Source organism: Cydia pomonella, chromosome 13, assembly GCF_033807575.1.
Source record: "Cydia pomonella isolate Wapato2018A chromosome 13, ilCydPomo1, whole genome shotgun sequence".
NCBI lineage: Eukaryota > Metazoa > Arthropoda > Insecta > Lepidoptera > Tortricidae > Cydia > Cydia pomonella.
This window is the reverse complement of record NC_084715.1, coordinates 15,160,622-15,184,310: the sequence shown is the minus strand read 5'-3', so window position 1 is coordinate 15,184,310 and position 23,689 is coordinate 15,160,622. Positions and strand designations below refer to the sequence as shown.

General features: G+C 35.8%; 1 protein-coding gene across 4 annotated transcripts; it reads right to left on the bottom strand.

Moving 5' to 3' along the window:
* Positions 1–5: 5 nt before the first annotated feature.
* On the bottom strand, positions 6–23,045 carry LOC133524323 (transmembrane protein 120 homolog). Of its 4 annotated transcripts, XM_061860262.1 has the most exons (9): positions 22,866–23,045; positions 21,607–21,725; positions 18,806–18,979; positions 15,770–15,862; positions 14,641–14,858; positions 13,979–14,202; positions 8,987–9,076; positions 2,466–2,618; positions 6–223 (listed from the first exon to the last, which is right to left on the bottom strand). In XM_061860262.1, exons 1-9 carry the CDS (start codon positions 22,926–22,928, stop codon positions 179–181), a joined length of 1,179 nt encoding a protein of 392 aa, XP_061716246.1. In that variant the 5' UTR covers positions 22,929–23,045; the 3' UTR covers positions 6–178. The 4 variants fall into 4 exon arrangements, with proteins under 4 accessions (XP_061716246.1, XP_061716248.1, XP_061716247.1 ...); XM_061860264.1 differs by lacking the exon at positions 2,466–2,618; XM_061860263.1 differs by lacking the exon at positions 8,987–9,076 and having other exon boundaries at positions 22,866–23,044.
* Positions 23,046–23,689: the final 644 nt, after the last annotated feature.

Genomic DNA, 23,689 nt, shown 5'->3' with positions numbered 1-23,689 from the left:
ACACATAATATTGAATATAATTGTATTTACAACATAAAGATATTATTATATATCACTATAACAGCATCTTTATATAATATGAATCACCATGATAATATGAAAATATAAACTGTTATCATTGTTCCTAATATAAAAGATATACTTAATATGGCTCCTGTAAATAATCTGAGTTAAGGTCTCAATCTGTCTTTTGTTCCGTTTTATTCGGTCGCCACTTTTGTTCCTGTAATTAACGAAAACAAATGATTGTTATGATGATATTGACGCCGACGGTAGTTAGGGACACAAACAAAACAGTGCAGAACATGTGCCAATCCCAAGCAATGTTTACCTATGTACCTATCTACTTATTTATATAAAACGGAGCATGCTTATCCCACTAGGTTTAAAATAAGGTACTCATCACTCGATTGTATATTTACGAACAAGTAGGAAATTTGTTTAGCAGGTCATACAAGAGGGAGAGGAAGGTTTAAAGATTTTCTAAAGTAGGTATTGTAGAAGTTATTCAAGATAGTTTGTGATTAGGCGGGTACACACAGAGCGAGCCAATGGCCAGTGTAGACGTGCCTCGGCCGAGGCGCGTCTAGACTGGCCGTTTAGTGCGCGAGGAAATTGCCTGGCGCGTATGCTCGCTCTGTATGGGTCCACTATTGACAGATGGGTTGAATAACGGGTTGATATCGGGAATAATGACAGATATATTTTTGGCACGTCTTGTGACAAACTATTTGAAGGATAAGCATGCATACCGAGCTTGGAGGATTTAACAACTGGAATCGCCTTTAAGAGCTTAAACCTCTGTCGAAAACCTCGGCCAATGGTCATATCTATTGTATGGATTGACGTTTATCTGTTATGAATACATTTGACATGCCCCTCCCCCGCAAAAACCGGCACACTGTTTTGTACAGAAAATTAGACAAGGCGTCTCCAGTACCGAGGCCTAAAAGATTGTAATAGATGAGTAAAGTATAAGATAAATAAATTGTAGATGGCGCTGTACGGTTCTGTATATTATTCGGTCACTCTGGTTGTAAAAGTTTACGTTTGATAATAAGTTACCACAAAACATTGCGCTGTACCACGCCATGTTTTTCAACTGTCATACTCGAGGAGATGACGTTTCCATAGACTACAAATCTTAAACAATAATTAGTTCATATCTATGTCGTATTGAGTTATTACTAAGTTTATTTTGCTTAGTGGGAATATTTGCAAAAAAAATGTGGGTTTACTAAACTCAAACTTCACTAGGTAACTTGTAACTTTATTGCATTCCAAAGTATTCTGTATTTTAAAAAACAGGTAAATGTACTCATACATAGGTAACATTAAAAAAAGACATGCCAACACTTACACACCATAAGCGTCTCAAAACCGAGATGTTTTTAGATATTTACTTACCTGGCAATTTGTCCAAATACCAGGAATTCGTTGTAAAATTTTGATATATCCAATTTGAAAATGCGAAACAAAAAACAGACAAGTATTTCGGATTTCAATATTAATAGAACCGACGTCATAAAAGCTCACCTGGCATTTTAAAGTCTAGATAGTAAGTAATTAAATTAGACAACACCAAAGCAACCCCTTTTAACGTAGCCACTGCTTAATCTGATTATTTTGCTTCGACAATCACAAATAAGAGACAATCCACCTGAAAGACGTTCCCAATGAATGCATAACCCAGTTCTGTATATAGGTCTGGTGTGTATGTAATAGTGCTCTGAGACTTGAGTTGTGATAAAATATCATCTTCAATTGACAAAATCATGCCACGAAATTCTAGTAAACTTTTTCTTAGAGACCGAGATCCCTCGGCACTTGCATCTGCAAGAGTCACGTTACATTCTCAGCCTGTCATTTTAAAAGCTGTTCTGTCTATTTCTCGAAGAACCTTGTTCCACCGAGCATTAATAAGGTATTAAAATAGTTTGTTCTAATTAGGTACCAATCTACATAGACGAATCGATTTCTAGTATTTTCAATTTTCCATCTAGCAAAAATTTAACCGTCGAAGCATTTAGCATCGTCCTTTGTTGTATAGCTAGCTTGACAGTAAATAACATCGACTATACCTGTACCCCTAGTGTAAATAAATTCGATTTTGAAACGTGACGTACGCGTTTGCGTTTAGTCTCATTTTGTATTGGATTTAGAAAGAGCGCGCCAAGCGGGACGTTTTGGAAACTCAAAATCCTATACAAAATGAGAATAACGCAAACGCGTTCGTCACGTTATGATGTCGATAAAATTTACACTAGGGGTACTGATCTAATCGGCCGATGAATGTTTGATCTTTAAGAAACTATTTGCTGTCTAGTTTTTACCACGATTTTTCTATGTCTGATGATAGGCTATTTCAACTCTATTCGTCCTCACGGGCAAAAGGCACTATTGTAAAGGTATGAAAGTATATTTATGATATGATCAAGTGTGATTGTATGGCGTATATGACATACCAATATGGTAAGCTCATTGGACAGGCGGTACGCGATCGCGCGAAGTCTGTACCGCAGTTTCAAGCCGCTCTTAGTTTTCTTCCGCATAGTACGCAGAATAGTGTACATGTTGCCAATGTGCAACACTAGAAACATGGCCGCTAGGTAAGGCACCTGCCGAACGTCGCAAACATAAATAAATCATAATACAAGCATACAACTGAAAACAAATTTATTACATATGAAGGAATAAAAAAAAAATTAAATTAATGATAATTTTTAAATAAAATTAGAACATTTGTGTTATGATACTAGTTGTTTTGTATATTGTACTCCAACAATCTACTCCTATTTTTTGGCAGATAATCTGTTATCGTTCAATATGTTCATACATTTTAATTAAAACCAATTTTACACATGTTAAATATAAGTCGCGATACAGCAAGTGGTATATAGGCAAATAAAACAAAATGTTGGATAAACTTGAGATTAACAAAGTAAGTACACTAAATTCAATAATTTAACTTAATAATAATACATTAACTTACACTAATTTCATATACCGGGTGTGGCCTGTAACACGAGCAAAAAATTAAACTGTAGACTGTACTTCTCAAACTGACCAACATTTGTTCAGCTACTTTTAAAAACTATGAAGATTTTAGACTTCCTATTTACAAATTAAATATTATCATCAATGTACGCTGTCATCTGTGTAATTGACGTTGCTTGTCACCCTTTAAACTTAATAAAATTCGCAATACATTGCGTCTAAGAATAAACTTCATGCTAAAAATTAAAATACAAGTAATTTTTAGAAATCGCCGAACAAATGTGGGTCAGTTTGAGGAGTACAGCCTACGGTTTAATTTTTTGCTCGTGTTACAGGCCACACCCTCTATGTGGTCGACCTATCCCGGCGATGACAATTAAGGCGTCGTATATCTGAACGCGTACAGCTCTTTCAGTTTTCTTTGAAACCGAACTAACAAATCAATGTACTAATAGTGTGCACGTGACTCTAATATAAGTATCCTTATGCTGATATCAGCTTTCATGATTTCCCAAATATACTTTTTATTTAGAATATTCGAGACGAATTTGGGAAAAACTGACCCTCTTATCTTTTGTTAATTTTAATGTAATACGTTTTAAATGGTTTTCACAGAAATTAGGTTCAAAATACAAATAGCTTTAATTGACAAAAATTGTACAAGGGGTTCCCAGTTCCAGTATAGTTAGTTAGTTCCCTTCCGTTCGTATTAAACACAAAAATCTAAACATAAGACATTATTAAGAGGTCACGGCGCTGCCTTTACACGGCGTAACACATGTTATCAAGGCCCATTCTCTAAGCAATAGACGAGGTGTAAAGTCTTAAAAAAATTGTGCCTCGAACGTGACGGCTGAAGTAGGTGTCGTTGTAAATTATTACACTCCGCAATATCGTAAATTACTTGGTCTATCAAAATTAAGAAATTTATGATCTTTCGTCAATTGATTGCGTTACATAGTAAAGTCATATTATACAATATTTTGTACTATCTGATATTATCTGGTATCTAATCTCATATTTTTAATTAGAATAACATAAGAACGTTTCACATGTATTAGTTTATGGTTGATATTATGAGTTTATAGTGAGTTTTTATACAAATATAATATAATGCAAGAATTCAATGCATTACCGAAACTTAATTATTTATATTTCATATTTAGGTATTCTAACTATTATCAGACATCATTATGTATTCCAACTATTTACTCCCCAACCTGTCCTGTCAAGTTGACAGTGCGGCGAGATTGCAGACTGATGTTTGAAATTCAATTAAGTACCTACAACAAAATCAAAAGTAGGTACCTACATATAGTTTTTTCTTTGTATGGACTACCTATAGAGTTGCCATTGCTACATGTATTGCGCCCGAAAGGGACATAACATACGCAATGGGACGAAATTAAGTTGAAAACGTTTTAACCTTCCTGGAAACATACCAAAGCAACCTACGTAATGTAGTCGGATTCATTGTTGCCCATGCACCAAGCTTTAGAGGGGAACAACAATACGTGTAGTGTACCGATTTGACGTGGCATTTGGGCTTTTTAGAAGTAGTCAAAAACAATTTATTACAGGAGTTAACAAAATGTTATTGGAATAACACATCCTCTTTCTTCACATATCAAACCTAAGAACTACAATAACAATTATACTCTAATGAAATAGCATGTTTAATAATTTGACTACATTGTTAAATAAAAACGTTAAACGTAGTCAAAAATGAAAGTGAGACTTTTTTTACTATACAAACAAGCATAGTTACATGCGCGTTGCCGACCCTAAAATTCCGCACCCTCGTTGAGCTCTGGCAACCTTACTCACCGGTAGGACACATCACTGAGTAGGGTCTAGAAACTCTGCTACTCCTACTGAAAGTTCCATAAGACCATCTCATTCGGTCAAGGGAAAGGGGGAGACCCCTTTCCCTTGTCTCACTTCTATAGTATTGTTTTTTTTTACACGAAAATACCTACATATGTTCCATGCCTAAAGGGTCCTTAAGTACATGGAGCATAAGGACCCTTTAGGCATAGAACACCACATATGTTAACAAGTTCGGCTATCAAACTTGGGGTCACGATTTTTTTAGACTTTACACCTCTTCTACAATCCATAACCTCTACTTGGAGTCAACAACTACAAATCTTGATATCAAAAAGTAATACACACAAATAGGACCCATAAAACCACTCACCTGTAGTCCAATATCTCCCAACTATGGTCCAAAAGTAATGTCCAATGGTCCAATAATTAAGATCTTAGTTTAGGTGAGGCTATTATTTGAATGAACAAAAATAAAGGCAAATTTTTTCATATATGTATGAGAGAACAAACTCAGAAAAAACCGAAAAGAACATTGGTATGAATATACCGTAGTTGTAGTATAGGACTATACCTAGTTGGGTTGTTTAACGGTTCAAAAAGGAAGAAACACAGACTTAAGTACGATTTCCACCGAACGGACGGAATCGGCGTGCATTTCACTTTTGTACGGTCGCAAGCCGGTTGGCTCCTCGCTTCTGTCATATATAATGTACCGACTCCAGCCGGTCGGTGGGAATCGTACAATAAATGTGAGCCTTGACTAATAGTGTTTTATGTTTACGTTAACGAATATTATATACTATTAAAATTAAACGACAGAAGACAATATGTACTCCTTGAATTGCTGTGCCGCCCACAGTGCTTTTAATATAAAATATCAATATCATCTACCACATGCAACAAATAAATAAAACCATTCATGCAAATTGCAATGACACAGACATTCTACAAATACATAAATACTTCTACATCATTCCATCTATCTAACAATTTTTGGCACGAATATAATTCGATGTTACAAATCAGATCTATTAGGTATTCGTACCTAAACCCGCAGGTGTATGACGGAAATTTTCACAACCAAAAATATTTTTGTATTATCGAAACGCAGGGATTTGAATTGCGCTAAAATCTTGTTAATTGTTTAAAAACATAAACAGATAAGTATTTATAAAATTATTTCATTTTGCTTTGTACAAACAATACTTTCCTTTATTTTACACGCATGGATACACGTACACGCACGCTAAATAAATATAGATCGTGCTAACAATTTGGTAGAGGCTAAAAATAAATGCGAAGCATTACAGTATGAGGTTCAACAACTAAAACACTACATTATCATCACATATTAATGAAAATAATTATTTTGATGATTTCCAAATATATACAAAAATGCGTCATAGGCATGACTCGTAAAATTCGGGACTAGACAGGATTGTTATTAACTGTACCTACCTAAAAATTGAATCCATATATTTTTTTAATTTAGGCCTCGTAGGCTAACATTTAGAGAGACATTCACAACTCAACTCAATTGTTAGATGGACAACAACATAATATTACAATCTATACAGCATCTGTTTCTACCACAGAGTTGGAAAGGCAAAGGTAGTGACAATAGTGTGATTTGAAAACGTCGATTTCTTCGTGTTTACGTGCGACACGCTCACTAATCGAGGCTGAGCCATTCAAGACTACAGACATGTTTTGGTTTTATTTCTATCAAGCCAACTTTAACCTTTTAGTTAAGGTTTTTGTTCAAGCCTGCCCTTGCAAATATTGTCTGAATAGTTTCCCTGTGAATTTGTTCATGGCATTTGCCCGTGATTTAAACGAGCAAAACCTACGATGTTGCGTTAGCCCCCCCCATCCCCCTCTTAAGCGACTGTACTTCTATCTGTGAACTCTGTGGTATATACTAGATTCTAGAGTCATAACGTCTTAAGAAAAAATATAATGTTATATATACTTATGCTAGCTAAACCATTAGACAAATCACGTTACGAGTGTGCAATTCACCGTTTTGCATTCCTACACAGTCCGAAATAGATTTTAATTATATTCTGATTTAGTGATCAAAAGGTTATACAGTACAGTCTCGTTAATGCGGCACTAACGCTGATACAAGAGAGCCGCATTAGTGGGAAATTAGAGCAAATCTGCGGTGGCAGTATGGTTGCATTTTTATCACCTGTCATAGTGACAGTCACTTTCGCACTTACAAAACTTGTTAGAACGTGACAGGCATGGTGACAGGCGATAAATGCGGCCTTGCTTAGCCCGCTGCACATGTTTTGATATGTTTTTATGCATGCCGTATAAATATACTATACTAAAATAATAAGTTCAAAGAAAATTCGACCGTTATCTGAGGGCCTACCGCGAACCACATTCGACGTTTTGTATCCCTCTCACACTTACGTACGGATTAACAAGTGCGACAGAGAAGCAACACGTCGAACGTGGTCCGCGGAAGGCCCTCTGGTTTTTCGCCAGTTTTAAAGAGGAAGGCAGTGTGTTAATGTAAGCGTAAATAGTAAACTTGGACATAGAATGATAACTTGCACCTCTATTTTAGTGCCGGATTACTGGAGTTACCGGACCATCGAAGTGCCGGATTATCGAGATTTCACTGTACATCAAGTCCCTCCAAGTGTCACCAAACATATAAATAACTAAGTTAATTACCATAAGCAAAAAGTAACTAGGATAAGTTGGTAATTACCTAAAGTCGGCCCACCCTCTCTTAAATATCAGCTACCACAATAACTATGAAACTTAGGTGACTGATATTAGCGAGGGAGGCCCACTTTATATGGCAGGTTACCATACTTGTATAAATTATAATCACAAGATAAAATACAGCTATACATTCATTTAAGCATTATCTACTTATTCAATAAGTATTGGTGATAAAAAAGTCCTTATGTGTATGTTTTCACATTGAAACTACTTCCTTTAAATCCACAACGCTACACAAATGGAAACATATTTTATTCAAGAAATGTATATCTGTCAAAGAGTAGTCAAGGAAAAACTATCCTTGACGTTAGTCATTTTTATAGTACTTTGTGTACTAAATTAAATTTACAGTTATTTGTGTAGCGTTGTAGATTAGTTTAACATTCACTACATAGGGGTTGGTTGGTCCGCACGACTATTCTACATTGTCTAGTCACCTTGCCACTCAAATTCGTTTAATATCCGCTCCTTTGATGATACTTTAACACCGCCTTTCTCAATAAGTCTACGAATTATTAGTACAGACATCATAACGATTATTTTTATTAACTCATTCATTCAGAATAACAAATAGGAATATAAAAAGAATATAGTAATTATCATTTAATGAATAGCGTTGCATAGTATCATCAAAGACAAAAATACTATCGTAGGCGTATACAGTGGAAGTTTTCATAACTCAATTATCACAAAGTAGGCTAAATAAACTGACGGTTGTGAGAATTGTGACCGTGAATTCATTGCGATATTTTTTAAGAATGTATGTTACTTTTATATGTTTGTATCCAAGCCTTCCTCATGCATCATTTTACAATTACATAGACGTCAGTTTACTATATTTATTAGATACTAGTTTTGGGTGGATCAAATGTTTCTTGTTGTCATTTTGTCGCGTCAGCCACGGAACAATAGTAGGAAAGTTTGTTAGAAAATATATTGTACTACGAACATGCTTAGTAAATGGGCTGTTATGGAAAACAGGTTTTTAAGAGGGCCCCAGAAGATCGAAACCATGGCAACGAGTGACTAAAAAACGTTGATTCACTCATTTAATTCTTGCTACCAGTGTAGGTCCTGAAATTGTTCCACTGAATATACCAATCCGTACGTCTACGATTGTTTTCGGTATCGGACCTTACGCGGTTATCACATTAATGCGGATTCACAGAGTGTCGGCGAGACATCTCTCTGCGCACGTACTCGCCATCAGATTTATCGGAGCGGCTGAGATGCTCAAAAATTCTGAACACGCACTGTAACCCCTTCACAATAGAAGCGTGTTCAGATATTTGTGAGCACCTTGGCCGCTCCGATATATCTAATGGCAACTGTATATCCGTATCGAATGTGAGACCGCATTACATAGTGCCACTAGCTAACATACGTGCTGGAAGCTTCACTGGTCAGCGTCTACCTGCTCGTTGAACTTCTGCGGAATGACCCGCAACATGGTGGCCGTGTTGCCGATGCCCGTCAGCAGGAACGACATACTTAACGCTGGGACCTGTTGTCGGTTCGGTCGGAAATATGCTTTATATTTAGGGTGATAGGGTGTAACCGACATGAAGTGATTAGATGTATGTAATTGTTTAACCTCAATAAAGTTAGGTCATACGCAAAAGAGCTAAAAATACTGGAGCTTAATTTCTGGTTGTGACTTAAATCGCCCAATACCGGCCTCAACGCAATGGTTGATTCACGAAAACTGGCACGAATGGAATGAACGAAACATTAATTGTATGAGTAACACCTGTGTCGGTATCTCGATATATAATCAGAGCCACCATTTTATTGGTTAATGTGATACACACATGAATATTTTCACGGAATAAAGAACTACCGGAAGCGCTTTGAACATTAGTTAAGGAAATAATGCTGAAATTACATTACGATTTCTATTATTGAATATAGTGTCATCTAGCGTCGAGTAGCCAAGTTCAACTACTCCACAATAGATGTCACAACTAGCGACTATGCTTTATCTCTTTTACACTTACACTTGTTGCTATTTTCGTCACTCCTGTGAGTAGCATAAAATTAGTTGATTTATTCGAGAACGTTCTGTAGTTTTATGGTAAATTGATATCGACCTTATCGGGTTTACATACAGTTCGCTTTTGTATTGAGCAAAATAAAAACGTGTAGCAGAAATCCAATTATGTAATAGATATTAATAAATTAATGAAATAACACTTACTTATGCTATGGAAGGCTTCCATGGGTGATATTTGTTATTTAACGGGTTAGTTAGACGGTTAAGCATCGTAGCGAACTGACAACACTCTGCGGTAAGAGTGAGTGCAGCCAATCGTTATGCTGCCACACGCTTCACACGTATGTCAGTCTTCTATAGTTTTTGATGTTCTGTGGACATTTATATTCACTCATCTACCTAGTTGGTTACTAAATTGTGTTACTGCAATAATCTTTATCTACATAAAATATACGAACGAAAGTTGAATAAACTATATATTAAAATGAAGTACACAAACTCAGGAATTACATATGACAATATCATTCAAAATGGCCTCCTCTGGCCTTGACACAGGCCCTCAAACGACGAGGCCAGTCATCAATAGCGGCACGCACGATTGTCATGTTTAATTCCGTCACTGTCTTAACTATGGCCCGCTTGAGGGAGTCAAGATTTGTGTAGGGTTTAGCACAGGCTTTCTCCTCAATAACCTGTCATATGGCATAATCCAGGGGGTTAAGGTCCGGACTGGAGGACGGCCAGTCTTCGTGGGCAATAAAGTCAATTTTGTTCCTTGTTTTTGCCTTATGTGCAGGAGCTGAGTCCTGTTGAAAAACCCATGGCTGGTTTTGAAATAGGGTGTGGCTTAAGGGCTTCACTATTGGTTCGAGAACGGTTTACTGGTAAACTTTGGCCCCAGTTTTCACAGAAATGAACCTGAGTTAGCCCTGAGTATGACACACCGTGCCAAATCATCACTTAAGAGGGATGATGGCCTCGTTGCACTCTCGGAACAGCCGCAATCGCCTCTTGACTGTTTTTTGCATACACTCTGTCATTCTGGCGGTTACAACTAGGGCTCGCGGTCGTGTCCGTGATTCGTGAACCCGTATCCGTGCACCCGGTTTCGTGATTCACGGCAACGGTTTTATGGTCCGTTCCGCACGTGACATTCGGCTACGTGAAATTAGGGTACGTGAATCCGTGTAGATCCGTGTAGGCGTGATCACGGCTTCACGTATCTTAAGAACACGCCGGTTCGGTCCGCCCGCGACGTTGAGTGAAGATACGATGCGGTCTCTAAGAGCTACGAATAAATATTTATCATGAATTTTTTATTCATAGCTCTAGTTCCGTTTCATTACTTTTCAATTAAAATTTATTTCCAATAGTAAGGCCTTTTAAATATTAATGAGTAATAAATGAAAAGAACCAAACATTAATTACAATGAATAGCTACTTTAATAAACGAGTTGCTAAAATAATACAACAAACTGTGTGTCAGGAGACCATCTGTGATGTCAGGAGTAACTAATGACAATGAATGTGAGTTCAAAATTCTAAACTGCCCCCTCCAGATTAAATAAAAAATACCACGAATTTGTAAAACAAAACATCGCGGTCACTTCTTTCAACTTCACGAATAAAAGGTAAAGCCCACAGCTACTTATGTATATTGTTTGTTTCATTTTAATAAGTCGCTCGCAAATCTTATTATCTTTGTCTGCACGTGCAACTGCACTTCTTATCAAAAAAAAAAACCCGGTATGTTGGCTTAGCTTGTTAGTCATACAATAAAACGCTCTAACAATAATATGTCATCCTTCCTGCCTTCAATCTAGAAATAAACAGTACTCTTCAATGTGCCGAAAGTCCGAAACTGATAAGAACTGCAGCTGCGTACTTTTTTTTCCGTGGCCCCGTACATGTGTTTTTGTTGAATTTGTTTACCTGTATTACCTTTGTCATACCTACCGAAGATTTGCAGAAATTTACCCTTTTGTTTCTTTGGATTAGGATTGACTTGTTTATATTTAGGCTACGTTATATTCTTTGATAGTAGCAAGCTTTTACAAGTATGTTACATTCATTTCATTAATACTTAACAGAAAAAAATTTCTTCCCTTGATTTAATAATGACAACCAGTAGCACAGCGTTGCTTAAGTTCATAATTATAATGATACTTACTAGGGAGTTTTACACCTTATATTTATATTAGTGCTATGCAACAAGCAGGTCGCTATTTTTGACTATTAATCATTAGCTGGTTATACAAAAAACAGGATAACCCCATAAATTATTTAGATATAACCATTATATTCAAATCGATGCAAAAAATACAATTTAAGTTTAATTCACACGTAATTTTTTGTCCGACGAACGTCCCGTATTCAATATACTAAGTGGTAACTCAATTCAATAATAACTAGTCCTTATTTATTTTTCTCCCGGGCGTGTCGAACCTACGAGACGTGCGATAAGTACCTATCCAACAGAACCGAGCCCGAAGCACCGCACACGAACGCAGGTACGGGCTACGTATCGTGGCGTGTCACGGCGTGTCACGTGAATCCGGTCGCGAACGCAGGTACGAGGTACGTACCTTGCCGTGTTCGTGAAATTCGTGATCTTAGTACCGCCGGGCTTAAGAACCCGTAGCTACGGATCGGCGTGTATCACGGATATCAGGAGCCCTAGTTACAACATTCTTCAATGGTAAATTTATTTTTCATCTGTAAATAGTATTTTTCGGTGGCCATTTTGTGCGTACCGCTTCAATAGCACGCGACTTCTCTCTAGCCTCATAGTCTTTAATCGTCCATTAAGCAAATGACCTTTTTGTCTGCGGTAAGCGTGTAGTCCAAGGTCTTCATTGATAACTTTTTTTAGGGAGCTTCTCTTCACAGACATCAACTTTTGCTTCCGGACGGGGTTTCTTGCAATTCTCGCCTTCACTGCCTTTATTAGAGCTGGGGTCCGAACAGTGCGTGGTCTTCCAGACCTCTTGCGGTCATCGAAGCTCTGAGTACTATTGTATCTATTAATTGTGCGATAAACAAATTGTTTGTTGATTTTTAGGTTTTCAAGCAACTTCGAAATCATGTTTGGCGGGTGCGCACATTTGTGCAACGCAATTACTGCGATACGATTCTCTTTTAGGCCCCAATTCATTATAGATACGACGAGATAAGCGTTATGTGTGGTATGTATATAATTATAGCTCACAAATCCACCACATTGTCATTTTTTATTTTTTCGGTAGCATTTGTTTTAACGGAAATAAAGAGGTTGCAAATCGAGTAACAGAACTTAGTAACCAACTAGGTATTCCATTCGTGCCACCTCTTGCATCGACGTGTAGTTTTGGGCTATTTAAATCACGACCTAAGTGGTAAAAACTGAAATGTACTGCATTGGTTTCACCAATGTTCTTAACTTTCAGAAACGGGAAAGACCAAGCAAATTCTGAGTATACAATCTGTCATTGTTATAATGATGTAAAAATTTAAATAAATAGTACTGACCGTAAAAGATTTTACACTCTAATGTAACAGATATAAAAAATATTAACACTTAAAGTGTTTCCGACGCAATGCGATTTAAAAAGTGGCTCTCATAGTTTCACGTCTATAAGACGTATAGTTGTGGCCTCTTACGGTCAAACTAAACTTATTGCTGTAAGACCGACCTTTATTGAGGCCAATTATCGATAATTTAATGCAATGTTTTGGAATCATCATGGTAAATGTGGGAACCTATCCTAACACTGGGTTAGTAATTATCACACAATACACGTAAGGAAAAAGTTTAGAGTCAGTATAGACAGCCGCGCCACGTTATCCTTATAAGGAAATAACGAGAATTCACAGCTAGTCGTATTGGCCGAAACACTCAACTGACAAATGCTGGACTTTATATATTTGCAACAAGGTTTATAAATTGTAATTTAAGATTGTAGAACTGTGGACCATGATATTAAAATTTGAGACTCCAATCGTGGCAATAAAAGGTAGCCTAGAACATACACGCATCTTTTTTGTTTGCGTAAACTCGGCAAGTCACATTAAATTCATAGCTTAGACAAAGTTGTTTAACAATCCAGTTACCACAAAAAGTTCAGCGTCATCTATTTCGGTTTCAAATTTTCGGCCACAATATGTTCACTACCAATTTATACTTAAGGTCAGTAATATGTAAGTAACCTTACCCAAGCACGAAACGCAAGCTCTGAGCGTGCACGCTCGACGCTGACGCCGACTGCTATATATTTGTTTCATCGAATATAAGGCGGTCAGTATATATCAGCGTCAATGATGCACGCTCGGAGCATCATCCGTTGCGTCACGCTACTTACATAAAAAGATAAGTCTATACTATCTTTAACTGCCACAATTTACTTGAGTAATCTTGAATAGAAAGAGCCAACATACCTGCCAAGTGGCCTCAGGATGGTAGCTCAGCTGGTACAGCGTATAAGCGATGTACAGCTGGAACACGTAGCCGCCGAACAGGAAGGGCAGCAGGTAGGACAGGCCGCGCCACATCCAGGAGTGGAAGCCTTCGATGGTGATGTCCATGTTGTGCCGCGCGCCCAGCGCCTTCAGCCGGTACAGCACGCCGCTCTGGTAGCGGAACTGCATGTATTGCACTACACCTGCAAGATTCAATTTTATGATGTAGTTTAGGTAACTGAAACGAAAAACAGCAATCTATCATGATACACCGAAAAAAGGTGCGATCCCTCAAACTTTCACGATTTTACACATCGTCATTAACTAAAGAAGGGACTTTAGGTAATCTTCTTCAGGACCAGCAGGCGCATGATGGATTATCCACATGATAAAATAAGCGTCGCTTTTTAGCACCGTGCGAAAGAGACAGTCATTGCCATTATGACGGTGTTACGTAGACAAGAGACCATTAAAACTATATTTGAAGGCAATGTCGCTTTCGAAAAGTCGGAAGAAATTTTCAAGCTCATCTCTATAAGCGAGTCTCAAAGTTACTCAGATTCTCTGTTATTTATTTAACATTCGGATCACTATAAAAGCACACATGTTGCAGCTGATTTTGGATTTTTCTTGAAACTTACTGATATAGGCAATGAACCACATGAAGGTGTGGCGGAACTCGCTCCAGGGCACGTTCTGCGGCCAGATGAGCAGGATGCCCGCCACCACCGTGGAGATGAAGTGGTGCAGCCGCCACCAGCCCTTGATCCTTGAGCCATTGACTTTGAGGATGCTTTCGCGGATGGTCAGCGTGCAGTAGTACCAGACCAAGAGGAATATTAGGATCAGTTGGAGTGGTCTGTAAAAATTATTATAAAAATATGACAGAGATACTACACTGTACGGTCACGTCTGAAAATATCGATACGGACAAGGTGCCAAAAATATGTATACACTACGCTAATATTAGGCCATAAAGTCGTGTACACGTAGTTTTGGCACTTCGATCGTGTCGATGTTTACAGACGTGACTCTACTTGGTACATGAAAACAAGCCTTCAAATTTCAAGTAAAGAGAATAAAGAAACATTAAACAACTGGATGGTGACACAATGATCACTCGCTTATCATAAAAATAGAGATGAGAGCATCACCAAGACAATTTTTTGCACTAAGGTGACAATTTTGTCGTTGTATTGTATGACTTCGTCACTATACCTAATGTGATTTGCTCTTTTTTACTATACGCTGTATAGAATCGTGACTAGTATAAAATTTAAAACTCAATATAACAAATTTAACATAGCCAGACAATACATTTAGTTACTTCACAGAGTTAAAAAGTCATGGTATTAAATATTTTTACATTAAAATGTAATTCACTACAGTAAAAATCAGTACTTAATGTATACTCTCAGGTAAGAATTTGAATCTACTGTACATAGACCAAAAGGTGTTTTTAAAGTGTTAGATATTACTATTTACAGTAACAAATATTTTTAATGGCGACTTACAGGTGATGGCATATCTCTGATAAGTAATATAATACTTTGTCAATACCAAACAAACAATGCTCACATGTGTTATTGAACAACTGAACAAAGAAAAAAATAAGCATTGACTAGCGGAAATTTATGGTGTATTCATGTTTTGCATAGCAAATTAGTTATGTTAAAACAAGGTGTTAAAATAATGTCATATATATATATATATATATATATATATATATATATATATATATATTCGATTCGGACACTGCTTAGTGCTTACCTGAAGTCGATATAGAGATTTAAAACTGCTAGCACGAATGCGATGACACTGAGAATGAGTTTAAACTTTTCATATTCGTCTTTGTACTTGAACCTGAAAGTAAAAAAAAAAATCATGTTATTTCATTCTCAACACAAAATCAATCATGTATATCCCCACACATACTCGTATACACCGTGGGCCAATTAAGCCCGACAAGGTGTATTCTTGACCGCATTTAGAGATGAAAAGGTCATACGAAGTTTACTGAAATCGATCTTGTCTTAGAGATAATGTAAATTTTTGTGAAAATATGTTTTTGTTATAACTTAGTGAACACACCTTTTTAGCTGTGACGCTGCCACTACTTGGTTTAGACATACTTACTGACAGACATTAAAGTTTTAAAGTATTCTCGCAATTTTTATCTGTAAATAAAAAACTACTTATTCGTTGTAATGTTTTTTTTTTCACCAAGGTGTAAAATTAAATAACGTGTCCTGTGCAGAAAACGCAAAATAATCTTTCTTTTCGGCAAAAAAAAAAATATTTTGATGAATTTGGCTAAAACTGCATTACATAACATTTTTAGGGTTCCGTAGCCAAATGGCAAAAAACGGAACCCTTATGGATTCGTCATGTCTGTCTGTCTGTACGTCTGTATGTCACAGCCACTTTTTTTCCGAAACTATAAGAACTATACTGTTAAAACTTGGTAAATAGATACCAAACCTACCGCACCGCATTAAGATTTTCACCCAAAAATAGAAAAAAAAAAACAAAAATATTGAGGTTTCTAATATAATTTTTTTCTAAACTGAATAGTTTGCGCGAGAGACACTTCCAAAGTGGTAAAATGTCCCCCCCCCCCTGTAACTTCTAAAATAACATAATGATGAAACTAAAACAAATATATGATATACATTACCATGCAAACTTCCACCGAAAATTGGTTTGAACGAGATCTAGTAAGTAGTTTTTATTTAATACGTCATAAATGGTACAGAACCCTTCATGGGCGAGTCCGACTCGCACTTGGCCGCTTATTTACTCTTAATGACCTCAGGAATGCGTGGTTACAATCTGTCGGGTTTAATTCGCCCACGGTCCATAATGTGCCTACTAATCACAAATAAATTCGTTGACTTTGCATACTTATTGTTCTAAAAAACCACATCGCCGTATTTGCGCAAATATTTTTCTATGGTTTTTCAATATAAATATGCGACACTAATATTTGGGCTAATAGGTGGAAGTGAATTACAGAATTATATAAGTAGGTTAGTGTCTGTGTTTACATTTAAAAAAAACTATAGTTTTATAAACAATGTCAGCTGGCCCTTTGGACTTTATTTTATTACCTCATAATCTTTGTCACGTGTGCACGTGCGGTGTATAATACAAAGAATTACTTCAAAAACAAAGTCTCTCGCTCATGGCATACGTACCTATTAGTCATAAATTATAAAAAAGAAAAGAAATTATACTTATTTGATAGCATAGGGACAAAAACGTCTGTGCGCTCTTACACCTTTGACAATAAAGTTCACAATAATCAGTCATATTTATATGGGTTATTGGCTCTTATTAACAAAAGTTTGTCGACCTCTGTTTTTGTCTGTGTGGAGATTGTTCAGACATCCAGTATTTTTTTAAAGGCACAATATATATAGACAAAAATGTTCTTCTGCTACTATATATAATACTTTAATTTACTCAATTATTTCCTATGCCAAATTGGAGCTTTCTAGCACTAAACGTTTTTGAGACATATGGAAATAGTGAAACTATAAGTTTCGTGTTGACTACAGAACATGATAAAAGGTAGGTATAATAAAATACGTATAAAATTAAGTCTCATGATGACTTAATGGTCAAGGTGCCTTGCTTGCTTATTTATTTATTAGACTGTCGTTCCAAGGGTAATGTTATTCAAGTTCATGTATATTCCTTTGGCAATCTGACCACTTTTTTGTAGAGTTTTATAGTTCTTTATTATTATCAATTACTCAGAAACACATTGGTTAGCTCCATTATGATAATGGTAGTTGTAAGTCTATCAATAAGAGAGTGAAAGTTTTAGGCGAAAAGCCCTTCTTGAATGCTAGTACAGTGTAGTGTAGGCAATCCTAATTTGAGATTTGCGTATTGCATGCTCATTATTTGTTTCAAAAAGATTATACCTGTCCACTTATAGAATAGAATAGAATAGAATAGATTTTAGATTATATTTCAAATGTCATGATAAGAGAGATGTAATATTATAAAATGTATTATATTTATGCGTTTTTGTAAACTACACATACACATAAATCAAGGATAAATAAGTTTTTGGCATAAATTTCATTTCATTTAGGGTTCCGTACCAAAAAGGTACAAAAGGGACCCTTATGGTGCGACTCTGTCCGTCCGTCCGTCTGTCACAACGCTAAATATCTCGAGAACCATTTAAGCTATCGATTTGAAATTTGGAATAGTTATGGACGACGCTAACCCAAACACATTGAAAGTATTATTTTTTTATTAACTATGAAAAATGCCCAATATGAAGAGGGGGCAAAATTTAAGTCTAGTGACTAGGTCAAGTGGGGTATCATTTGAAAGCGCTCTAATTTTTAACAAAAAACATTTCCGAATTTGGTTTGGACAGGTTTTTTCAAACTAAAGAACAATTAATGAAATTTGTTCACATGTTAGAGAATTATCCTCGAAAACCAACATACGTGTATTACATCGTGCAAGTTAGCTAGACAATTTGCCGATAGATGGCGCTGTACACAACTATACTTAGTATAGGTACTTCTGATCAAAAATCTTTCGCCTTTATAGTTACACAAGATAATTCAAAGTTTGTACGGAACCCTCCCTGCGCGAGTAAAACGAACTCGTACTTGTTCTCTCTGCTCGGTTCTTTTTTGTACAAGTTTTTGTCGCTGACTGTACTTTTCTTACCGCGGGCAACTAATACTCATCAAGACAATAAAAACATTGTTATAACAGAGTTGCTGCTAGCACTTTACATACTACGTAACGTATACACAACTGGACTATACTCACTTGTCATTTTTGTTAAGAATAGATACATTAACGTTGCCGAGTATGATCCGGAGGTACAGGCTGTTCTGCTTGGGCAGTGTGGCTTCTATCTCATGCAGCATAGCTTTCCTCTTCATGACCTCCTTCTCCAGCGTCGCCACTCGCTCATCTTTTGTTACGCCTTTCTTTTCTAGCCTGTAGATAGGTAATTTTATGGGTAAGACAATTTTACTTCCACCAATTTGTTTGTTACATGACCGTTTTCGTATTAGCGTAAATATTCTTCCTGGCGTTCTTGAGGCTTCTTGCCACGGTTCACTAACAGCCGAGCCGTTTCCAGGGTGATCGACTTGGCAACCTAATCTCAAGAATTGGCGCAGGCACTATTTTAGACGAAAGTGGGTGCATCTGATCTTCCAACCCAGATCGAAACTAGAATTATGTTTTTTGCAATGTTTTATCCCTATGCAGCTTAAGAGGCATTTTCGCTACACACCGGAAAACCCATGTTATCGGCTATAACGTGGTGGTACAACTTAAAAGTCGTTTTTAAAAAAGAGATGCAACAGGAATATTTAGACATAATACAATGTTTTAGTAATTACTGAGTACAAAATATTTTTTGTACTCGGTAATTACTAAAAGTATCATAAGGTCCAACTTGGGTCTCTGTAGAAAGTTAGTTAAAGTCAGACAAGTTAGCTTCGTCTGACTCTATTATGTTTGTTATAAAATACATGAGTTTACCTTGCATTATTTGTTTGAAATTATCATGAACAACAAATAAGCCTACATAAGTTATCAGTGATATCTGATTACTTTTTAATACCGGACTTTACACCAAAGAGATTAAGACTTAGAGCATCCAACAACTGGAGTAGGTCAAGAGTCAGGCAACAATGTCGTATTTGAGTACAAAAATTTCTGCCGAATTTTGCGGAGAGGTGGCGAGGTAACACATGCAAAAAGTTACACACACGTGCAAAGAATATCTGTGTCGGATGGAAGAGACATATTTAAAAAAAAACACTTTCTCATTTTAACGCACTCAAACATCACACATGGAAATGCCGTTATACGGTTGTTTGCGCATAGTGAAGGCTTTTGACAGAGGTATAAGGCACCATTCATTCATTCATTTATTACGTAAGGCGATTTAGGGGGGAGGGTAGTCGACCATGTCTTATTTTTCTTACGAAGGGTGGGAGAGAGTCTTGATAGTTCTTACTTAAGATCATGAAAATGCGCCAGATAAATTTATAATTTGTAAAGCCCGTGCGCGAAACCGATAAAAAAAGTTTAAAACGAAAAATAAAATGTTTAGTACCTCTGCAGGTACAAAATTAGCGTTTCTAAAAATTGTTTCTTTGAACTTAAAAATTAAAACAAACCCAATGTGTATTCAATTTCATTTCAATTTCTCATGTAATCAATATTAAATAGGGGGAGTGGGTAGGCCTATTCCTATTTTTTCATACATAGGGTAGGGATGGGGTCCAAATCTGACAAATATCGTCTTACATAATAAATAATTGGCGCATAAGTTACTGAAAGGCTACTCCATTACTGTATGCTCTAAGGCGCACACTGGATCCGATTTGCATATTGCTATGATGTTTGAGCGAGATTATAGAGACATCCCGCTTGCACTGTGCATGTCTCTTCATGTTCCGCAACAGATATTTTTTGCATGTGTGAGTAATCTATTGCATGTGTTACTTCTTCCGAAAATTCGCCTAAGGAAAACTTAAACAAGTTTATTTCTTAAATAACTATTTGTACAATGTAAGCATAGTTGAAAATGTTCCATGAATGTTTTCTCTTAAGAAATATTGAGTCTTTATTATTATGCTCGCTATATGATAACAAATGTTTTAACATAAAATTAGCACTTATTTTTCACTTGATAAAATGGATGATATTCGGAAATTTAGCAAATTGAAGATTAAAGTGCTCACTAACAAAGTACCTACTAAGTGTTACTACTGATAATGATAACACAAAATGTGATAACCAATGTATGTTTAAAAGAAACATATGAAGTTTAATGATAGCTATTATATAAAAGTTACAGAGGGAATAATCTGTTTTTGGATTTGCTATTTTCTCTGTTATTTTCCTTTTATCCTGTATTATTTTTACTTCTAAGAAGATTCACATAAATGTTTAGACTTTGAATTACAGATTGTAAAATTGTGCTAATTTATCTGAGTATAAACTGGTATGTTAGCTTTTCCATATGTAAGGAATCTTACAATTCTTGCAAACAAGATAAGACAGAATGGCTGATTGACATCTCCTGACATTACTACTACTTATTCTAAGTTAATTTAAAAGGTTGTAAGAGGCAAGTATTCCACATGATTGTCCATACCAAAAAATAAAATGTATATCCACTACTATATATTTTCCATTTTTCATGATTTTTTTGACCAAGGAAAAACAATGTTTATATGCTTTCCTTTTTTTGAAATTAGGCAATAAAAAAACTATTTAATAAAAACCTATAAACCTATAATATATTATGCTGAAGCAAACATCAAAATTAAAGTAATTTGTTAAGATTTAGTTAGTAGAAAACCCTTTCCCCAATAATGGAATTTCATAGAAAAAGTACTGTAATTTCATTAGATTGCAAAGGTATTCTCTCCTCTTAACCACCACACTAATTTTAATAAATTATTAATGTTGAATAATCAATTGATTTATAATCATATGTACCATACCATATTCTAATATCTGTCATACCTATACATAGTATCTCGATAAGCTATGTAAACACATTACTGTAAATCACTATCATTAGTGATGATAGATCTGACCTTTTGAGTGCTCCTGTGATAACTGACATGCGATATCTCTGGTGGCTCAGTTCCTTCATGCATGATGCCTGCAGTTCGCCTACTTCTTCTAATTTTGCTGCATAATCTTTGTTGATGGACTGAAAATAAAAACATACATTTGTTTTATGATAATAGGCTATAAAAACAATACCTTTAAATACAAGACTTCTGTGTTATATCATTACAATAATGTTGTAACTTAAGTTTATACTTTATTACAATTTCATTTTATTTCATTTCATTTCGTTTATTGCAGAACCATGGTTACATTAAATTGAAATTCATTAATAATTAAATTCATAAAACATAGACATAATTCATAGAAGGTTCATGAATACTAGCTAAGTTATTCACATTTTATTATAGTTTATTTACAAGTAGGTAATTTACACATTAATTAATAAACATAGAGGCATAATTTCCAGGTCAAATCATAAATTCGTGTCTGTCCTAAACTCTTCGACTGAGTAGTAGGCTTTAGAGGTTAAGAAGCTCTTTAGTCTATTCTTGTAAATGATGAATTTGGTTTCGTTCTTTGTATTGATTTGGAGCTTATTATATATTTGTATACACCTATAGTATGGCCCGACCTTATACATATTTATCCTATGAGGCGGAAGGACTAAGATATTTCGGCGGCGCTAACTTTTTATAAATTCGATCATCTCGATGTGTTTTCTGACAAATAACCCGATCTCAAGGATGTATATACATGGTAAGGTTAACATATTATTTTTAATGAAATATTTTTTTGCAACTATCAGGCTCATGGGTGTTAACAATAACATGAAGGCATTTTTTTTGTAAAACAAATAAATCGTCAATATCCATGCTATCGCATTTAATGATAATCTCATAATTTTAATACCAAGGTCAAGGCAGGTTGAAAAGTAAACTTTACCCAAGTCACAGTGAAACAATATTTTAATTTTAGATTAAGACAGCCAAGAATGGTGTATAGTGCAAATCTAATTTAATTTCAAAAATATGTAGAGGTCAAAAAGCCTGCAAATATTAAATCTTTATGAAGATTTCTACTTAAAGCAAGAATATTACCTACTCATTAGTTCAGAATTGAAAGAACAGAAAGTGTTACGGTAAGATCATAGCACAACCACTTAAGCCAACGAGCTCCCACAACTTAATGTAATTGCTTTGAAAATTGAAAAGCAAGTCTAACATCCGGAGAGTATGCTATACGATTTATGTTTTCATATTTTAAACATGAATATAAATACCTCTAAACGCTTGTAATCCGTTACTAGGTCCTCCCATTCTTTCAGACATTCTTCTACATCCATGATTGCACTGTTCAATGAGACTGGGTAATTGATTATTCACATACAATTCGAGAAATTCCGATCAAGCGTTCTATAGGTACCATTCCAACCGCTGATCGAACAGAAATGACGTTTAATTCATTTTGAAGTTTCGTGACATAACTCGAATTGTCTATGATATACGATTAGTGTTGTGCATTTAATAACCGTTTGAATCGGTAACTAAAAACAATGTAGCCAACATAAGGATACATCCAGACAGAATAATCAGATTTACCAATTTTATCAGAAAAAAACTAGCGTCCACACGTACATAGTTTAATCACCAATTTTAGATTTCATGGTGAAATTGAGCGCTCGTAATTTAAAAAAATGTCCTCATATGCGCACACTAACGTCAAAAATTGGTATTTTGTAATGTCGCGTTTACATATACGACGAGAATATTAAAAGCGAACGCGAATATATTAACAATAGATAGGTATAGTATATTTTCCTCTATATTCATGTTACACATCCGCATCCTACATAATTATTATACTTTTCTGGTCTATCGCCTACATCGAAAAACGTTATCTGCCTTTCTGTCCCTCGAATGTTTAAGAGCGATAGAGAGACAGATAAAGATTTTCAACGTTAGCGGTAGGGTAGTTTACTCTTTGCGGTAGGCCCTAAGACCTGTCATTACTCCCACGCATGATTAACTGGGTTATTCCCACTAGTTACTAGTGTTACTACTTTGGTTACTACCAACAGGTTTGGTGGTAACTAGTGGAATATTT